The following is a 22,122-nucleotide window of genomic DNA, read 5'->3' as shown; positions in this document are numbered from 1 at the left end:
AAGGCCAGACCTTAGGGAAAAAAAAAATTTAAGATTTTTTTATTAAAAAAAATAGTTGAACTAAAGTGATCATTCTTAATAATAGTTACTGGTATCACATTGCATCATCATCAACCATCTATAATTGATGTCCTTTTTCTTTTTAATTTTTTATTGTGACATGGCCTAAACAGGGACCAAATTTAATGTAATTTCAACATGCTGGCAATTTGGGCTATTCGCTCCATGAATCAAGATGAATACAGCTGTAGTGCGGCTTTGTACAGTTGTTTTTCTTTTTTCTTTTTTCTTTTTTTTGATAATTATGGGTCTATTTGGTTTCAAAGAGTTTTGAGTGATATGATCCAAAACTTATAACTGAGTTATCAAAACATATAGGATTCACACATATTTTTTTGTTTGGCTTGATTTTTACATTATGTTTCCATCACTCAAAACTCACAAATTTTGAATTAAAGTGATGAAAACACAAAACAAGAATCTGGTGTTTTCAAATAGTGAGATGCATAGCTCAATGGCAACTTTGTAAATTTTTGAACTTTGTGGAGCCCACAGCTTCTCTGATGTCAACTCTACGGCTTCCCCTTTTCTTTTCTTTTTCTCTTTCTTTTTTTGCTTTTCTCTACTTCTCTTTCTTCTTCATACCCACTCTACCACCAACAACTTTTTTGTCTTCTTCTTCATTCTTTCTTTTTCTTTCTTTCTCTCTTCTTCTACTGAGTTCCACCGGCTTCCTTCTTTTTCTTTTTTCTTTTTTGGCTTTTTCTCTACTTCTTCTTTCTTTCTTTTTCGTACCCACTCCTAAGGCTGTAAATGAACCAAGTCATTCATAAACAGCTTAGACTTAGCTCGATAAAAAGCTTGTTCATGTTTGTTTGTTTATAAACAAGCCAAGGTTAATGATGAAGCAGAATATCGTCAGTTGATGAAGGTTCGTCCAGATGAATACCAGCCGGTGGTAATCCGTCCAGGTGATGACAGTATCACTCCTGCGAATAAGATAGAAGCTTCTTTACTTGGTCACCGGTGTGGTGCCTGCCACAACACCTCCGATGCCAAAGTTAGCACAAAAGAAAATAGAGTTTTATAAAAGAATTGCTTTGTTTTTCATATAATTGTGTTTTTTTTTCTCTCCCTCTCTATGTGGGTGGTGCAAAGGCTTTATATACCTTTTTTTTTTTTTTGTCTAGCCGTTGTGGCATTAATTCCTGGCTTAATGGTGCTCCTGGCCGAGTAATGGGTCTTTAATATGTTTCCAACGGTCTACCCAGCTGGCGTCGTAACCGCTCGAGGTATTACTGCCGGCATTAAATCATTTTGTTATCTTCGTCAGTGACGTGGCAATGTTTCTCTCGTCATGGGGGAGTATAGGTTGTCTGTAGCATTATACCCGTCTGTGAGCCCTTCTCGTCGTTCCCATCAGTTAAAATTTAGTTTTAGGTTTGTTTAATAAACGAACCGAGCCCGAGTAAAAAATATTGTCCATGAACAAGCTTGTGAACACCAAGGCTCGATACAAAAGTAATAAAACAAGTTGAGCCTAGACTTATTTATGAGTTTGGTAATAATATGAGCTTGACAAGTAAACTCATATCCTTCTAAGACTTTAATTAATTATAAGTTGAGACCACTCATCCAAACCAAATAGGCTAGATAATAAACTTAATATAGGCTTGATAATACACTTATGTTGGATCTCAAACTCAAAAACATGATATTGAGCTTGAGTTTGGACTTGATATTGAGCTCGAGCTTGGCTTGACCAATGAATCAAGTCAGGCCAAGCCGAGCTCAAGCTTTTATACTTTATAACAAGTTCAAACTTGAACATTATTTGTAGGTTCGTATCAAACTCAAGCCAAGCTTGAACATTCTACTGTTGTTGTCAAGTCAAGCATGGACATTCACTACTCGACAAAACTCGGCTAGTTTACAGCGCTACCCACTCTACTACCAAAAACATTTTTTTCTTCTTCTTCTTCTTCATCAAACCCACTCCATCACCAACGGGGGGGTTTTTTTTTTCTGCCCTTCTTCCTAGTTTTGTGGCGAAAATTGGAAATTAACACTGTTTGCCAAACAATATAATTAGTAGGCACTATTTTGAAAGTATATTTCATACTAACATCTCGAGTCTAAAAGACTCGTTTTAGGGCCTATAAATCGAGTTTCAAAGACTCGGTTTTCATGTTTTGATCAGATCTGAGCTAACCCTTTTCCACGTGGTGTCCACCTGGAAATCGAGTCTTAGAGACTCGATTTATATCTCAACCCTTAAATGCTCGATTTATGTTCATACCTACATCTGACGTGGATTCCAGCTAGATATCAAGCCTTAGAGACTCGGTTTTTAAAAAGAGTAATCGAGTATTTGAGACTCGATTTGCAATCTTTGGTCCACAAGCTTCCACGTGGTTAGGGCAGCTACTGACCTTAGTCCTCATAATGTGGGTCTGGGGCTCTTCGTTTTTTCCTCCAAAAAACCCAACAACTCTCTCTTCCTCTCTCTCTCTCTCACTCTCATACAAAACTCACCCCCATTACAAAACTCCAAATCAAACTCATCATCCATATTTTCACATCCTCGTGTCAGGTAAGGTTTCTCACTCTCTCTAGTTGTTAATTACATATATATGTATTGTTAGGTTTTTTTATGGGTATGTATATCATGACTTTTTTTTTTTTTTTGATATTGTTCTTTATATTTTTGATAGAATGATTTGAAGGTTTGTAATGGAGTGAGTTATGTGTTTAGTTTTTTTTGGTTTAAGTATGATTAATGATTTTTTATTTTTTTATTTTAGAAACAAATGATAATAATTGAGTGTGTTTGTATGTGATAGGGTGAGTATATGCAAATGTGGGGTTTGTATATGCATATGATGTAACAAGTTAGTGTATATATTTGCTATGCTGTAATAAAAAGTAAAAAATATTATAGATATATATTTGTATTGTTAGGTTATTTTTGTTGTTGTTTGGTTTAATATTTTTCTTTATATTTTTGTTAGAATGAGTTGAAATTTTGTAATGGGGTGAGTTTTGTCTTTAGTTTTTTTATTTGTTTGAGTATGAAATGATAATGATTGAGTGTGTTTGTATGTGATGTGGGGTGAGTATATGCAAATGTGGGGTGTGTTTGTATATGCATATGATGTAAGAAGTTGTAATTTTTGTACTTTGAGTAGATAAAATGGTTTTGTAATTGATGTTAAATGAAAGAGATAAAACATGTCACTAACATATTACACTTGACTCTAATAGGTTCACAATCTCTGAAGAATATTGATATAAATGTATATTACAGTGGACCCCTTCTCAATCCTGATGAGATTGACGGATTCCCATTTAAAGAGCCGGGTATCAAATGCTATTATATGATGATACGTCGTAAGTTGAAGATGTTAAATGATTTGAAGATGAAAATAATGGAAGAATTGAATTTGAACCCTGCGTGTTATGACATAAAGATTATTTACCGTTACCCACAAGAAGTCCTTTATGAACAGATAAATTACAGGTATATGGCGATCAAAGAAGACAAACATGTAAAGATCATGTTTAATAGGATCCATAAAATGCCTCAAGTAAATGCTGCTGAGTTGTACGTAAGTTCGGAGCCGCTTGCAAAGTTGATGCTGAGGAGATGCAACAAACAACTACATCCTTACAATTTACAGCCATATATTATGGATGCACTACAATGAGAGATTATACACTTCTATCTCAAGATCATGCTGTCAATACTGGTGAAACACTCGAACCTCAAGAGACACATTTAAGAGAGGAAGACGAAGACAAAGATCATGCTGCGAATGATGGTGAAAATCTTGATGATATGGATGAGAAAGAAGAAAGGATTGAGCGAGACAACTTTGACAGGGATATGGATGACCATGAACTTATTCCCAATTTTGCAAAGGAAAATATGGAGTACCATGATGAAGGTGATGTGGACGATGATTATGGCGTCCAACATGATACAAATACGACCACTACCTACACACCTTCTACCGAGTCATTCTACGCAAATACTTAGGAAAATATGGTTGATCATTTATGTTTTCAAATACCATTTGTTTCTACTTGGGAAGATGGGATGCATTTTAGTAAAGGGTTGACTTTTGCAAATAAAGAGGCGGTGAAGCGTGCATTGATAATATATGTAGCAAAGGAGAATAGAAATTTTACAATCCGGAGGTCGATCAAAACTAAATTGTGCGCCACATGCATTGACACCAATTGCAAGTGGTACATTGGGGCATTCATGACGGCTAAACTTAATGGTCTATAGATGGTCACGTCTTATATGGGTCCACGCAGTTGTATATCCTTTGGCCTGCGAAATGACGGTAAAATGATGGATTCTAATTTTGTTGCATAAGAAATTGTGGGAAAATTGCGACAAGATCACACTGCTCGTATTGATCAACTCTAGGACATCATACATACTAAGTATGATCATAAGCTTTCTTACTATAAGGTATGAGACGCAAAACAAAAGGCAATTGCTAAGATATTTGGGGATTGGGAGCAGTCTTACCAAAGGTTGCAAAAGTTGTTATTGGCATACTTAGATCAGGATCTGGATAGCCAGTACAACTATTACACCATACCTAGGGACATAGCTGGTACTACGTTACTGCGCTTTGTATTTTGGGCCTGGCGTACTTATGACAGTGGCATTTGACAGTAAATTCTTTCGAACTCTCAGCCTGGCGTACTCGCTGCTAGTGAACTCCAGTTCAAAAAGGAAACCGAGTGTCTAATGCTTGATTTACACTATTTTTTGCTTTTCTTTTTTTTACAATTTCAGAACTCAAACTAACATCCTTGCATCTTCTCATCTACAAATTCATGCCTTTATGAGACCTTGTAAGACAGAAGAGGGGCATCTAGTATTACCCAAGAGAAAATTCCTAGAGAGCAACAGTGTAACTACTAAACAAAAGCTTTTGCATCATCATCTTATTAAACCAAGTGTTACCTTTGACTAAAATGATGTTATTTTATTGGAATACCAATATAAACACTATCATACAATATTAGCCGTAGTAGGGCAGTTGCTGAGTAAATTATATGTTCTCATAAACTATTAGTAATGCAATACCAAATCAACAATGCCAATGAACAATAGAGTATAGTAATTTCAACAGTTTATCACTTCACTTGTGTGCTTAAGGTATCTCCTCTTTCTCAATAAAATCCTATTATCTAAAGGGGAAAAATAAAACCATTGCATAAGTTTTTGTTCACTACCAATTATTACAATCCATATCCTTACATATTGTTTGTTAGTTATACCATACTTCTTCATTCCATAAATATTCTATCAAAGTCCACTCCGTGACATTCAACTCAATAGCCAATATGGAACTCATTTTTGAAAAAACAAAGAGCATTCATCTGCACAAGCATGTGTGTCATATTCATAAAAATAATTGAAGACACAAGGGAGCACAATTGTGAGGCCAAAACCATTTGTAGAGGATTAAAGAAAGCACACAACTGTGGGGAATGTTTTGAGCAGAATTCAGCACTTAAACTACTCAGAAGATGCAGAAAATGAGTGTATTCATGCACACAAGCATATGTTCTGCTCATCAAGCTTGTAATCGTAGAAGTCTAAATCAAGCACAATTGTGATGCTCACCAATCTGATTTCCCAACTTAACTATTGCCAACCAAGACCACGCAACCATATCATGATTAAATTAGCAAATTTAAGTAATACACCGTGAGAATTAAGATGTCAAGATCTAATTCAGGCAGTACAAGAAGCATCAATGGGTTTTTCCCTCTAAGAAACTCCTATTATCAAAAGTTTATGCACTGCTATGTTCCAGTAAAATAAAGCATTACTAATTCTATTCTCACTGAATTCACAGTTTTACTTCTGTAGATGCACAGATTTATACTTGTATTCAAGATAAACACTTGGTTGGCCATGTAAGGAATGATGTGGAGTTCAGAAATTAATGGGACAATGACAAGGGGAGAATGTTATTCTCATACTAGTGTTTGTAAAGAAATAGGAAAAGATTTACGAATGAAGCTCTATTAAGAAGTTACCATTAGAATCAATTTCGCATCGAGATGATTGATGAACCTCCGAGTTACCCTTTTGAACCAGTCGAAGTACTCATGGTGTGGAGGCATATTGTCAAGCATTGCTTCACAACGCCGTTGGAGGCAATTACCCCACTCAATGATATGGGCAGCATGTCTCTGCGCCCAATCAACACCGACCTTCCCCATCAAATTAATGCGATGAAGCACTATATCAGTGTCAACATCACAAGGAATTTCTTGGATCATCCCAAATTGATGAACGACACAATCTGGTGTATGTTTCTCTACTAGGTGGAAACATACAAGCGTCACCGTTGCCGTCCATACTGCCATCCCTGCAAGGCACCACGTCAGAAGGTTATCTAAATCAGCTTCATATGGCTACCACACCACCTACAACAGCCAAAAAACAAGTAGGCAACACATTAGGCAACAATACTTCAAAGTTCACCAAAACTATATCTTGTTCCTAAACATGTAAAACAAGTAAACATGTAAAACAAGGCATTTTCATACCTAGCCTGGCAACATTGAAGCTATTTGCTCACAATACCTGTCCCTGAAGATGTGGGTGGGCTTGTTTTTCTATTTGGGACCCACAACCACCTACAATCAAGAACAATGGATCAATATCTAGAACTTTCCTACTAAGATAATGCTAAACTATAATGTAATAGCATATAACTACTAAGATAATCTTGCAGATATTTACTCAATTAATAATATCACCAGAATAAGAAACAATGCTTATAAAAAACAGAGCACATACAAGCCACATGACAGTCACAAAATTAGAGTATATTAACGTAATTATATATATTGAAACTCTGTTTAAAATTTTTTAATGTTGACATAAATAATTCCTAGAAGCCTTTAAAATAAATGAATAGAATCAAGTTACATGATTGTGGGCTTAGGTAATGATCACATAATGTATATGACGTGTATGAAGTAGAGACTTACTTTAGGGATAGTGGACCACGCACTGGAGGACCGTAAGCACCCACTGGCGGGCTATGCTCAACTGCCGGGCACAAATAGGGGAACTTGGCCCATGCCTAATACTAGACCAACAACAAGCACCCACCAATCTGACTGGCTTTCTTATCGCTTGCCCTGCATAACTCTCATTACAACTATGTAAGGCAAGCACTTCCCCAACTGTACTTTCGTGGGTTGCAAAGGTCTTCGAACTATTGCACCCACATTAGATGCACCCTATCACCGAATTTATCCATGAAGATTGTGTCCCCAAGTAGTGCTAGGATGTAGCATCGTGCGTACTTATGCAGCTAATCCCCTTCAGCATTGGGCAGCAATGGATCGGCAACTTGCTCCAAAAGTCGTTTGATGAGAATCCTCTGGCCATTAAGTTGCTTTCTCTCATCATTTACAAGTCGAAAGCCAAGGAAGTCCTTGCACACATTCTCATATTCTTTCTACATGCTCCCTATTATGGCCTCACCATCAACAAGAAGCCCGAGAAGAACCTCCACATCCTGCAATGTGATGGTGACCTCACTATGTGGCATGTGGAAGGTGTGAATCTCAGGCCATTATCACTTCACTAAGGCCATTATCAGGCCATGGTCAATCTCTTTACCTAGGATCCTGAGGAGTCCCTCCAAACCAAGTGCCTTAATGATGTCAATGACTTGGTTGTCCACCATTGGCAGGTAAGGGACCCTAGATCCTGCACAGAACAAAACCATGGATTAATATATGACAGCAAGCGCGTGTACATTGTATGAATTAAATGCGTATACATTGGTTAAATCTTTAGTGTTGTGTTTTATCTGTCCATTCCAAATAGCATCTGACCAATGGTCGGGCTGCAACGTCAACACCAACGTGTCAATGGGGCCAGGCTGTGCATGGTCAACCTATCCAGCATTTACAGCAACCATACTGCACAAGAATGACAAGCAATTAGCATGTAATAGACATTATTGAAAAGAAAAACAAAAACAATCTAAGAAAGATTCTCAAAAAACAAAAAATTCAACAAAGTGGCAGTCCCGCAATAAATAAAAAATTCCTAATATCATTTGCCTAAATGACCCAATGAAGAGGGAAGTTATCAGGCATTGTCTTTAGAGAATAGAGAGATGATATTATGTGCCTCCACAAAAAAAAAAAATAAATAAATAAAAAAAGATTGAAGATTTGATTGATTGGGTCATTAGAAGCTTGTGGGGTGGTCCTTTTGTGGAATGGGAGGCTCTTAGTGGTGGGCATTCAGAGGGATACTGTTGATGTAGGATGAAAGAGTGGTTGAAAAAAGTGATAGCTAGTCAGGTACCTTCATCATTTCAATCTTGTTTTGCTATGTTGAAGATTGCTTTCAACAGGTGTTCACAAGGGTTTTATGGATCGAATCATAATAGGATGAGGTCTATTTATGGGGGTGGTAGAATTCGTCCTTTGTGTCTTGTGGTGGGTTAAGAATTTATGAAGATTTGTGGAACTAGAGTTTATAATTGTTGGAGAGAGTAAATTACAGGTTAAACAAACTCTAAAATCTCAATAATACATCTGGAATATACATTGAAAATAAGTCAATATTAAATTACCACTAATGGACTCATTCAGTCAATTGATTCGTGTGCAATAACATAAACAAATTGTTAACCAACTTGCACAATTCCTGGTTCCCTTCTCACTAAAATTGACTTTATTTCTTCTATGTAAAACATAAATTCTTAGAGTGAACGAGCAATACAATGTCTTTATCAAACCATATGCCTAAAGAGAAAACACAGCTTCTATGAGGTCACGTAAGGTAGGAAGACAACCATTCAAGGAAAAATACACATTACTCAACTTATCACCAGGAAACTAGAACAAAAGGTCATATTCTCCAGATTAATCATAAAAATATCGTAAGTAATCACCAGAAACCATGTTACCTTTCAGAAGGATTCACATTTTAATGAAAAATACACATTACTCAACTTATCACCAGGAAACTAGAACAAAAGGTCATATTCTCCAGATTAATCATAAAAATATCGTAAGTAATCACCAGAAACCATGTTACCTTTCAGAAGGATTCACATTTTAATGGAATTGTAAACATTATTGAAAAATGCCTAGAAAAGCCTCACCAATTGCTGTAGAAACCACCCAATCACCATTGGGTTGCCAAATATAAATGTCATATATAAGATAACATATATGGTACATACAGCTGTAATGATGCAACCCATTACTTAGCATTCAATTCTAAGAAATATATATTACTCAAGAAATCTTATGACAAGAAAATTACATAAAATTTCCCATACACGTAGAAATGGTATCAATATCATAGAAGTGAAAGAATTAGCCTTATTAATAAAATCAATAGTACAACAATGAAGATCTAGCAGGAATATCAGATTCTAGCCTATATATGCAAGACATGCCCAAACTGATTATGCAAGCCATAAAAGCAATGTTTGATCTGACAGCAGCATTAATTCATGCATTAAACATATAATCATGCTTGAGAGAAAAAAGCACAAACATGGAGACAGCAACGAAATTCAAAAATAGCTATGTATTAACTTGTGAAACCAGTATTATTTCTTTAAAGAAAAAAAAAAAAGTCGAGCTTTTTTATATTTCATCATTTTATTCAAGCGTGTAAATTTATCGTTCGTTAGAATTTAATATCTAGAGGAGAAGCTATCAGTTTTTATTTTTAGCAGTTATAGAGACAGGAATTTTGAACAAAGGTCAATGATATTAAATAAAGTAAATACAATAAACAAGACCCACAATGAGTATAAATATAATATAAAAGGGTATTTTAGGACATTTGATTGGAATATAACTCCATTATATCATCAAATCATGTTATACCATATTGTGAATAACAGATTCATGGTTCTATTCATGTTTACCACCAAAACAAATGCATAGGAATAGTAATTCCATTACAAATTTATATATATATATACACACACACACACATTATTAGTAAAATACTTCATTGAAAGAAAAAACTACTACAAAGGGGGTTACAACTTCTTATATTCCTTGCAATATTTATTCGTATTCATAAGTAATCATTATCAGTGTATTGAACATGCCCTTAGTTTTTTTTATGCAACCATGTATCTCATGTATGGGTATGTATGGGTCATAGCATTTTAAATTTAATTCGTAAACTTAATGTACTGCACCCAAATAGCTGTATTTCAATTTCGGCCGACGCATAAAACTCAAACAGAGAGTAACACACAAAACAATCTGCTATTCCTAAAAATTTCTCAATTTCCTCATTTTAAATTTTCTCAACCACACCAATACCATCATAAATTGGAAAACTTTCTTGTCATTTCCTAGTCTTTTCCTGCATTTTCTGGGGAACCAACCAAAGAGTAACACACAAAAAAATTCTAAAATAGTACAGTTAACAATCAAAACAATCATAATTATGGAACAAAAACCCTAAACCTCTAAATAGCAAGAAACAGCAACAACAACAACAAAAACAAAAAAACAAAACAAAACAAAAAAAAAATCAAATCAAATCAAGTTCTGACTACTATTCCTCAGGCCTCTTAGTTTCCTCATGTTAAATTTTCTCAAACACGACAATCTCATCACAAAATGGGAAATTTTTCTTGCATTTTCTTGGGAACCAAACAGAGTAACACACGAAACAAGTTCTAAAATAGTATAGTCAACAATCAAATCAATCATAATTTTGGAACAAAAAGCACAAACCTACATGAAAAAATCACACAATAAGAAAATCATACCTGAGAGAACTAAGTGAGAGTGGACAGGGTGCTTGAGATTGAGAGTGGAGACTGAGTGAGAGTGGAGAGGGTGAGTGAGAGAGGCATGAGAGTGAGAAAGGCGCAAGCATGAGAGGGTGTCTGTGTGAGGGTGGAGAGGCATGAGAGTGAGAGAGGCGCAAGCGTGACAGAGTGTCTTTATGAGGGTGGAGAGGGTGACTAAGAGAGGCGTGAGAGTGGGTCGATGAGTGAGAGAAACGTGAGAGTGGAAAGGTTCTGTGTGAGAGTTAGAAGGTGAGTGAGAGAGGCGTGAGAGTCTGCTATGGTCTGTGTGAGAGTGAGAGGGTGAGTGAGAGTGGAGAGGCATTAGAGTAGAGAGACGTTTAATTTTGAAAAAGCCCCATTAGAAATCAAGTCTTAGAGACTCGGTTTCCAGGTGGCTTCCACATGGATCAACCACGTCACATACAAATTGATGCTTAAAGGGTCGGCTTATAAATCGAGTCTTAGAGACTCGATTTCCAGGTGGACGCCATGTGAAAAAAACGCCAAATCAGACATGATCAGAACATGGAAACTAAGTCTTTGAGACTCGATTTATAAGCCCTAAATTGAGTCTTTTAAACTCAAGATGTTAGTAAAAAATATAGTTTTGTAACAGTGCCTACTAACTATATAGTTTGGCAAATGAGGTTAATTTCAAATTTTGGCCTGGTTTTGTCTTTCTTTCTTTTCTTCTTTTTCTTTCTTTCTTTCTTCTTCAGACCCACTCACCATGTTCATCCACGCATAAATATATACCCAAAAACAAAAACCCACTCCTCATTTTCATGATTTTGGTCTTCGATCTAACGATTCCTGGGCTTGGATTTGGGTTTGCTGTGTTTGTGGGTTTGAGTTGGCAATTTTGGATCACAAATCTAGCTTCTTTCTCATTTCTTTGTTCCTTAAAAAGAGGGTTTGTATATGTGGTTTTCAGTCTGTGGGTAAGAGAAAAAAAAATCTGAAATTTGGAATAAGGAAGAGGGAAAATATGTGTTATGAGTAAGAGAAAAAATTTATGGAGAAATAGTGCTGGAAGTGGGAGGGAACCAATCTCTTGCTGGGTTATGTGAAATGGGTTTTGTGGTGTACAGAGGCGTGAAATTAGTTGTTGGGTTTTGTGATGGGAAGGAAGAGCAGTAAAATGAAGAGATAGAATGTCACACGCGGGTACCCATATGACCGTTCAATGTAATGACAGTGGGTGGGCTCCACCATTTTGCCAAAAAATGGAGTTAGAGAGTGAGAGATATAACTTAGATTTGGAACCAAACACAAATTTTAGAGACATTTGAGTTATTATGGGAATAGAGTTATGAGTTATGACAAAGGAACTCTCACAAGTCACCACTCACCACCTTCTGAAAAGATCCCACTAGTTCCCTTGGTACTAAAAAAAAAATCACCCACTTTTTAAATTAATTTATGAAATATATCATATATGGGAGTATGGGACAAAACAATATGAGAATTAGACTCACGATGAATTTGTTGGAAATTAATACACACTTATAATTGATGTGTATGAACGATATATGTGTTGGGTTTTATGAAGCTTAGTTATGTTTGATCTGAATTTTGACCCAATCAGAAATATTATTGCTACGATTTTTTAATTGGAGATTATTTGAGGAGGAGCAGAGGCTTGGCCCATTTTGTAGCCTATTATGAATTTTGTACACAGGATAGAAAAACTGTTATTTTGGAAATTAGGATTTTTCTTATATCTCTCTCTCTTTTTTTCTTTTTTCTTTTTTGGTGAGAAAACTGTACTGCTACATCTTGTACTTTTCCTTAAGAATAGTGAAATCTCTGCAACTCTGTGAATGTAGGCAAATTGTTGAACAGCGTAAATACTATCTTGTGTAATTGTTTTCTTTGGCGCATATTTTTCTCTATTGTTTTGCATCTCACAGATCTAAGAATTTCGTGTATATTCTCTTCATTGTGAAGTTACAACTATGACATTTATCAATTTTTTTTCTCTTTTGTTACAATGATAGTTGAGGATATGAGAATTTGAACCCTATATATTTCTGTAGGAAATATTAGGAGGCTCTTGTTAGCTACAAGACTCTTGACAACATTTATCAATTTAATATGTGCTTGGGAGGAGAGAAAATATGATAAAGTAGTAGAAAATATATTTTTCATAGTATTATATCAAGAACACAACCAAACATTTGAAAATATTTTACGGTCAGAAAATATTTTCTATACAAACCAAACATAGCCTTATAATGCAAGGAATTTTTTTCTTTTTTAGAAGTTTATAATGCAAGATGATTGAGGTACTTTTTTGATAAACACCAGAAAGGATACAAGAGAGTTAGAACATACAATGGTCAATTGGCATTTCAGACGCCAATTTAGCTAGGAAGCTAACATTACTTGGTAGTCAGTAGATGATTCAGGTACTTGATCGGTTGGCAATATGCATGGTTTTCGTCCCATAATACCAATAATGCAGTCCTAACCATTCACTGATTGGACTTCGCCTGGTGGTCCAAATTAAGAGTTGGGCAGGAGACGTTTTCTCATAGAGTATATATTAGGTGACATCAGGTTGTCACAAACACAGAAAGACGGAATTTGGTAATAGGCTTATCAAAGTCCAGCCTACAAAAATTCGGGATATGGGTTAAATTGACCTCACAAGTCACAAGCGTATATCCAAATATAGGAATTAAAAGTTTTAGAATCAAGTTATACCAACACCCATTACGCGTCACATTTTTTTTTTATTAGAAAGGGCTTCCACAATGAATCATTGAGGTGCTGATTCTTTAAAATCGAATATTAGAACTTTCTCAACAAAAAAAAAAAAAAATTCATATCAAAAGTTTTAAGATCAAAACTTTTATTTTTGTGTATTAATTACCTTTTCCAACATTAGAGTTGGAAATTTTGTCTTCCACACCACTAAGTACTTCTCTATTAACATAATAATTGATGAATCACGGGTTCGTCAGTTGTAGTGAGGTCGTCCAAACGGGACCAGAGGTCTGCTTGTGTCACGACGGAAGAAGAAATTCTCCAGAATGGTCACCAATGTGGTGTCTGCCACAACGCCTCCGATGCCAAAGTTAGTACAAGGGAGTTTATAATAATAAACTATAAGAATGATTAGGGATATCTTGTAACTGTGTTCCTACCTCCTATTGGCAATGGGAAGGCTTCATATATGTTGCTCTGGATTCTAGCTGTTGAGGTTGATATTGTGATGTTAATGCCTTTTTTTGGTAACGCTTCTTGCTGAGTAATGGGGTTTTAATATGCCTTCAACGGTTTGTATAGCTAGTTCTGTAACCGTCCGTGGTATTATTGGTGGCATTGAATAATCCTAATATCCTCGTCGGTGGCGTGGATACTTGCTTAAGCTCGTCTCAAAGAGCAGTCTCGTCTGTCCTACTGAACTCGTCGGTAGTTGATTTCGTTAGTCCCATCAGATGTCTTAGTCTCGTCAGTAATTGATTTCGTCAGTCCCATCAGATGCCCCCGAATTTTGTGGTCGTCATGACGTGCCATGACGACCATAGAAGATGAAAGGTTTTTTTTTTTTTAAAAATAATCTTTTGGCTACGTCAACAATGTACATCCGTCCTTATTACTTAGCCACTTTTGAGGCTTTGTCAGTAATGTACATCCGTCAAGGCGGAATCTTATTACCTAGCCATTTTTTTATGATCTTTTGGCTTCGTCAGTAATGTACATCCGTCAAGGCGGAATCTTATTACCTAGCCATTTTTTATGATCTTTTGGCTTCGTTAGTAATGTTCATCCGTCAAGGCGGAATCTTATTACCTAGCCATTTTCGATGATCTTTTGGCTTCGTCAGTAATGTACATCCGTCAAGGCGGAATCTTATTACCTAGTCATTTTTTATGATCTTTTGGCTTCGTCGTCCTTCTGCCTGTCCCCGTCACTATTTCGATAACCTGGACGCTCCCTTTTTTGTCCCCTAAGATTGTCTTCTCTCATTCCCTCCTTTCTTGGCTTTTCTTCGTCTGTTATGGCTGCTAATGCATCTTCAGCATTCATATACTTCTGTGCCTTCAAGAGCATTTCTGTCATCGTCTTAGGTGGATTCTTTGCAAGAGAAACCACAAACTCTCTAGACTTCAGCCCTGCTTTAAAGGTCGTCAACTGCACTTTGTCGTCAGCGTCATCTACCTCCAAGGTTTCTCGGGTGAAGCGTTTCACATAGGATCGCAATGTTTCTTTCTCCCATTGTCTAATGGTGAGTAGGTGGTCTGCTGGTCTTTTAGGACGTTGCCCACCGACGAAGTGACGCAGAAAGGCATTACTTAACTGCTCGAAGCTGTCAATTGACGAAGTTGGTAGCTTTGTGAACCACTCTCTTGCAGCTCCTTTAAGGGTGGTAGGGAAAGAACGACACAATATTTCTTCAGGAGGTTGTTGGAGGCCTAATGTTATCTTAAAGGTGTTAAGATGATCCTAGGGGTCCTTAAGCCCATCAAACGGCTCAAGCTGAGGCAACCGAAATTTCGCCGGTACGGGGCGTTCCAAGACCGCCGCGGTGAAAGGAAAGTTTGTTGCCCTAACCATCCTATCCAGGCTCGGATCCATCTTCTCCTTAATGGCATTCCTCAGCTCGTCCATCTCCTTCCTCATCTCTTGAAGGAGGTCAGAGCCCTGTTCGTCCGGAGTAGTGGGCCTTCGTCGGTCACTTCTTCCATGGCTGCCCACCTGGCCGGCTTTGGACCGGTTCTCCTCCTGTTGAAGCCGTTGCCTCATCTCTTAATTCTGCCTGGTGAGTTCTTCAACAGTGGCCACAAGAGCTTAGACTTGCTGAGCTAGGGTTGCTGAATCCTGGTTGGTCTCCATCTGAATATCGAAGTTGGTAGAAACTATGCTTTCGAACCTGAGTATGAAAATGTCGTTCCCCACAGACGGCGCCAACTGATGAATCACGGGTTCGTCAATTGTAATGAGGTCGTCCAGACGGGACCAGAGGTCTGCTTGTGTCGCGACGGAAGAAGAAATTCTCCGGAATGGTCACCGGTGTGGTGCCTGCCACAACGCCTCCGATGCCAAAGTTAGTACAAGGGATTTTATAATAATAGACTATAAGAATGATTAGGGATATCTTGTAACTGTGTTCGTACTTCCTGTTAGCAATGTGAAGGCTTCATATATGTTGCTCTGGATTCTAGCTATTGAGGTTGATATTGTGATGTTCATGCCTTTTTTTGTTAACGCTTCTTGCTGAGTAATGGGGTTTTAATATGCCTTCAACAGTTTGTCCAGATGGTTCTGTAACCGTCCGTGGTATTATTGGTGGCATTGAATGATCCTGATATCCTCGTTAGTGACGTGGATACTTGTTTAGGCTCGTCTCAAAGAGTGGTCTCGTCTGTCCTACCGAACTCGTCGGTAGTTGATTTCGTCAGTCCTATCAGATGTCTTAGTCTCGTCGGTAGTTGATTTCATCAGTCTCATCAATAATAATCTTAAGGCATTGGCTAAGTGGTTCTTAAGATCTCATAATATTCATAAGATCTCATAATATTCATAAGATCGTGGTTTCAAAATTTCTTACCAACATCTTGAGGCCACCCTCAAGAAATTCCTCTTTGTAATAATCTAATATGTGTGAAACGAATGGACTGTATGCATGTGAAACAATAGTCAGATATTCGAAAAAGGTATAGATACACTTATTTATAATATATATATAAAAAATAATTAATTTCTTCTATTAAAAAAAATCAACTTCTTAATACTGAATATTGACTTCATGGGCACTTGTGATATCCGTTTTGGTTATGTACGCTGAAAAGAAATGGAGTATGTGCGCGCCCTATTGTGTATTTGTCAGTGGTAATTAATATGAATTTAAGAATTAAGCTAGGTTAAGATAATTCTTAAAATCTATTAATTTTTAAGGTTGAAGTGTTAAAATTGAACACACAGCTTTAAATTATCTCTGAACTTTTCTTGGTTTTTTTTTTTTTTTGATTATTTTTAAAAGTACTGGATTTGTTGACTTTATTAATTAGTTGAGCAGTCTAAGTTACATTCCCATATACCATATTGTTTTCTACACATTGTTTTTTAAATGGCCAGAAAGAAAAACTTAATTTGTCCGTAATAGTATAGCTTTTCCTAATGGGATGGAGTCAAATTTACTCCGACACTCTGCCTTTCTAATCATGCATTGTTTTATCTTCAAGATTCCGATATTTTTACAGCTGTAAAACAATTCCGCGTAAAAGAGTCTATCTATTCTTGGGCACGTTAAAACTCTGCGCTATAGCTACCTTGAGCCACTTGGAATTGAAAACACCATCCAGGCAGCAATACAAAACAAAAGTGCCTACTCTAGATGATTCCAATTGCTTTTCGTTACCAGATACTCCCTCACTACTCACTTCGCTTTTTAATTTCTCTTCAGCGTACAAATTAAACTACATGTATGTTATAATTAAGAATGTCCTGTCCTAGCTTGCATGCACCTACATTTTTTTTTTTTTATTAATTCTTGCTGCTTAGCTCATCACATACCCTTGCTATAAATAGAAGCACCCTTAGCTCACTTCAACTCACTAAATCTTCAAGTTTACAATATTTCAATTTCAACTAGCGTTGAAACGAAAGTAGCTCTAGCTTCAAGTCATCAGCCATGGCCATCTCAAAGGCTTTAATTGCTTCAATTCTCATTTCTATTCTCGTTATCCATCTCGTTGAAGCTGATCAAATGGTAAACTTTTATCAATCATCTAAGACCTCATATAGTTTCTTTCCTCTAGTTTCCTATGTTGTTTTTTGAAATAAACATGAAGCCTAGCTATCACTTAATTTCTAACACGATAATATGTTGTTGAGTTATGCAGGTGAACAAAGATGCAAACAAAGGTTCTCCCAATAAAAAAATAGGTGAGTTTTATCTTCTTCCATCACTATATATGTATGTTACATATATGATACTGTTTGATTGAATAATCATAGTTGGCTAATTAAGGTTTTGAATTATATATATATGTTATACTTTTCAGATTGTGGAGCAGCATGTAGTGCAAGGTGTCAGTTATCGTCTAGGCCGAACTTGTGCAAGAGGGCATGTGGTACTTGCTGTGCTCGCTGCAGCTGTGTTCCTCCGGGCACTTCCGGCAACCGTGATGTATGCCCCTGCTACGCTACCATGACCACCCGTGGTGGCCAACTCAAGTGCCCTTGAAAATATATATCACATCAGCGTTGCTTGGTCGTGTTGGTATTATAGCTTGTAAGAGAAAAATGGATGAGTGGTGGCTTTGAAAATAAAGCTGTGTGCTAAATAGATGCATATCACTTTGTAAACAAGCTATTAAAAGAATGGTTGTATTTTTTTTTTTTTAATGAAAAAAGAATGGTTGTAATTTAGTTGGATAACAATCATACTTGTTATTTATTATTAATAGAATGGGTGCTATTTTATTTTATTTTTATTTTACCTTTACGTTATATGAATAATGATATGTGAACACAAACACACTTTCTCTGCATTTGGTAACTTTGGAGTTGGGGAAACAGTTCTAGAAGCCTGAACGAATGAATAAGCAATCAGTCCATGATAAAAATAAATTCGATACAAAAATATATGAATTCCCTTTTTCTATTCCTGTTGCTGAGCTTTGGTTGTTCTCTTTTTGTTAATTTGCAGCTCTGCTGCCTCTTTTTTTTTTTTTTTTTAATATTGTTGATGTAGTGTTTTCTCTATCATAAAAAAAAAAATTTAAAAGATAGAAAAAAAAATGATATATTTTGAAAAAAATAATGAAAGGTCAAATGGGTCATCCAGTTGTCCTGAGCTTGACACCAATAGATTTTTTAATACTAATTTTGCCGTGCTATATGGTGGGTGTTTAGATTTTTGTCTGTCAATAGAGTTGACCATAGGTCCACGCAGCCCTTTAAAGAAGTTTTTTTTTTTTTTTTAGAACTTAGGACTCAACTCTCACTTATTGGGGGGAAAAGCAATGGAGACAAGGAAATTGTGGATAATTTTTGTTTATGCAAATTTAGTTAAAGATAGAGAGAAAATCAAAATAGAAATTTTTTACTTGATTTGGCAACGCCTCTACATTTACCAGAATACAATATATTTATAATGTTATCTACTTTATCAAAACCTATAATTCGGTATTTAATTGTTTAGCAAAAAAAAAAATAATTCGGTATTTAATTTTAGGAGAATTCATAATGATGATATTAGGGTAGGTAGTTGTGAGTTTGAATCCGATCTTCTATATATCTACCTCTCATTCAATGTCAAAAATCTCACTTGTTTTGCATTATTTACAAATAGAAAATTTAGGTCCTCACATGAGTGAGTGTTAAATTAATTGTTAAATGATTGAAATCTTCAATTTCTTATCAGTTAAAAAATTTTGAGACTCTTCTCCAAAAAAAAAAAATTGAGATAATTTTTAATTTATATGGTATTTGAGTAGGTAATCATGAATTCGTATCTTGTCTTTATTTTATTTCCTATTTAAAAAGTTAAAAATCTCACATTAGAGCTCACTTAATATTAAGGGGAGTTTAAACCCACACATGATATAGATATTAAAATTACTCAGCAAAAAAAAAATAATAATAATTGTTAGAAAATTAAATTCACTATTGTTTTGGCAATATCATTTTCTTGAGATATGAAGTGCTACAGATATATAGATATTGAAGATATTGGTCTCAAACCAACACAGCGGGTAAAGCCAAAATGGTCAAATACTATTGTTTACTGAAATATATATCAATCTACTACTGTTTCGGAAATATGTAAGGATCTGCCACTTTTTAGATACTCAAGTTTTGGGAACTCAAGTTCCATGAACTTGAATTCTTTGAAAAAACAGCCTTCAAATTTTTCAGAAAATTTTTTATGGAGCTTAAGTTCATCCCCAAACTCAAGTACCCAAAAAGCGATAGATCTCTACATATTTTTAAAACAGTGATAGATTGATATATTTCGGTAAACGGTATTACCGTTTCATTTTGGCGGATAAACTATTCTCCAACAATGAGGCCGGCAGAATCCCAAGCCCATAACATCTCAGCCCAATTTCTTCAACAACAACAACAACAAAAAGATTATACATTGTAAAGTTTAGGAAAAAGATGCCCTAACACATCTTGAACTTTGAGATTGCTGTCATGACACCCGTAAACTTAATACCTAAACTTCATAACTCAGCCAAATCACTGCATCCGTTAGTCTCCAGTTAACAAAGTCTTAGAATCCTATTTCAGGTCCTTTAAGTAACAGTAAAATTGATTCTCAAAATAAACAAAAATAAAATAAAAATAGTAGCCGTAAAACTAAACAATATGGACGGTATGATATTTATTGGCCGTTTGATTAATAGAGAGAAGGAAATTATCAATAACTGTTGGGTTATATATTTGACCACGATTCAATTAACTAATTCCTCGAGAGTTGATTAATTATGCAAATGTCTAATTAAGTTTGTCACATCGCTAAATTTTTTTTTTTTTTTATGAGAAACAAACACACACACATATATAGGGGAAGGGGGATGAGATAAGAAAATACACTTACACGTCAATACTAAAACTGCATGCAGCAGTTAGTGTCGCGGAGTAAGTGATAAACTTTTTCTCAATATCACACCTTACCGATGTGAAACAACTCAATAACACTGAGTATTTTTTTTTTTTTTTTTCGAGAAACAAATACGCACACATCACTAAAATTAAGTTACAAAAAAGAGTTATCATCAAGATTAGATAACATTTGGTTAAAACTTAAAACTCTATAAAAAAATAATAAGAAGTAAATTTCACATACATAACGATATTTATGGTGACGATAGGCAAAATCTTGACTGAAAAAACCCTATAAAATGGGTTAAAGCCAACCAACAACTTGAATAATTCACTATGAAAATTACATTAATCCTTACGTAATTAGACAAAACAATAAACATGCTTGTAATTCTCATAATAATTACAACATGATCCTTGAAGACAGACATTAAGTTGTTAGGAATGGACAAGCTAATAAATTTAAAATTGAATCTGGGAAAACTAATCCGATTAACTTTGACGAGTTAGTGGCTTCGAAACATCATATAATTGAGTATGATAAGATTGATTGTGATCTAGTGACTTTAGTAATAGCAAGTTCGTACTTGAGCTTGGGTCACCTACTCTGTTCACAAAGTTGACTCATTTATTATTTCATTATATTTATATACTTATATAAGCTTTTTACAATGTGTAGTCCAAGTTTGACCCGTTTTGGATAATGATCAGTCATGTATACCTGGTATGATCTGGTTTCCATAAGTTTGTTTGGAGAGAGTTTCAATTTATGGCATCTGCTCTTGATAATAACTCTTTATTATCAGATCAAGACATCAATCAGTTTTTGGTGTAGGCGAGGATTGAACTACAGATCTCTTATACAACTATCAGGTACTTTATCACTATTTTGGTTTTCATAAATTTGAAAAAGAAAAAAAAAAAAAAAAAAAAAAAAAAAAAAAAAAAAAAAACATATAACCTAGTACAGTATTTTAATTTTGCTGGTGGAAAAGCCTCCATGTATTAAAAACATCCACCCTACTCTTAAAAAAATAAATTCCACGCTGCTGCTTGATAGGCTTGATTCCCATGGGCCCATCTAATGATTCTAATTGCCCTTTAATAGAAAGATATATTTTTTAAACCCAATTGTTGTAGTCGGTAGGATGGCCCATAGGAAATAGGAAGTATTATTACATTTCATAATAATTATAGCTATAATTATAAAAATGTTTTGTTTTCTCATTGCTTTTAAGTGATTCATATAATTATTTCAAATTAGAGGAAACATTATTAATATCGCATATTAAATATGGGAAAATATTTTTAGTTTATTTTTTAGATTGCATACATACAGACTTAAAAATGAGTTAGTTTTTTTTTTAATTATTATTTAAAATGAGGTTATGCAATTGAGCTATAAAGCTCTTAGCTCTTGACAATGATTACCAACTGTGCTAAATAGAACTCACATTTATGTTTTTAAGTTATTAACTATTACACAAATCAAAGAAGTGATATTGGTAAAGGAAAATTAAATCAATCATAATGCAACACCGGAACATGTTTCCCAAGTCATTATTGAGGAGATGAATCAAATGTTAACTGGAGAATTCATGGAGTATGAAGTTATTGTTGAAGAGAATGCATAGAAGAATGCTGAAGAAGATGCACAGAAGAGTGAAAAAGGTAACACATGTTGATTGAAACGCATGTATTCACTTAT

At 35.3% G+C, this 22,122-nt stretch overlaps 1 protein-coding gene across 1 annotated transcript; it reads left to right on the top strand.

Annotated features, from left to right (window-relative positions):
- Positions 1 to 17,242: 17,242 nt before the first annotated feature.
- On the top strand, positions 17,243 to 18,289 carry LOC142621769 (gibberellin-regulated protein 1-like). Its single transcript, XM_075795125.1, has 3 exons — positions 17,243 to 17,568; positions 17,702 to 17,744; positions 17,864 to 18,289. Exons 1-3 carry the CDS (start codon positions 17,491 to 17,493, stop codon positions 18,043 to 18,045), a joined length of 303 nt encoding a protein of 100 aa, XP_075651240.1. The 5' UTR covers positions 17,243 to 17,490; the 3' UTR covers positions 18,046 to 18,289.
- Positions 18,290 to 22,122: the final 3,833 nt, after the last annotated feature.

Source organism: Castanea sativa, chromosome 1 (assembly GCF_040712315.1).
Source record: "Castanea sativa cultivar Marrone di Chiusa Pesio chromosome 1, ASM4071231v1".
NCBI lineage: Eukaryota > Viridiplantae > Streptophyta > Magnoliopsida > Fagales > Fagaceae > Castanea > Castanea sativa.
This window is presented reverse-complemented; position numbering and strand designations above follow the sequence as displayed.

Excerpts from the sequence above, each read along its gene's own strand:
- LOC142621769 (XM_075795125.1), top strand. The coding sequence starts at position 17,491 with ATGGCCATCTCAAAGGCTTTAATTGCTTCAATTCTCATTTCTATTCTC. Across the intron at positions 17,569-17,701 it reads TCGTTGAAGCTGATCAAATG|GTGAACAAAGATGCAAACAA; the intron begins GTAAACTTTTAT and ends TGAGTTATGCAG. Across the intron at positions 17,745-17,863 it reads TTCTCCCAATAAAAAAATAG|ATTGTGGAGCAGCATGTAGT; the intron begins GTGAGTTTTATC and ends TATACTTTTCAG.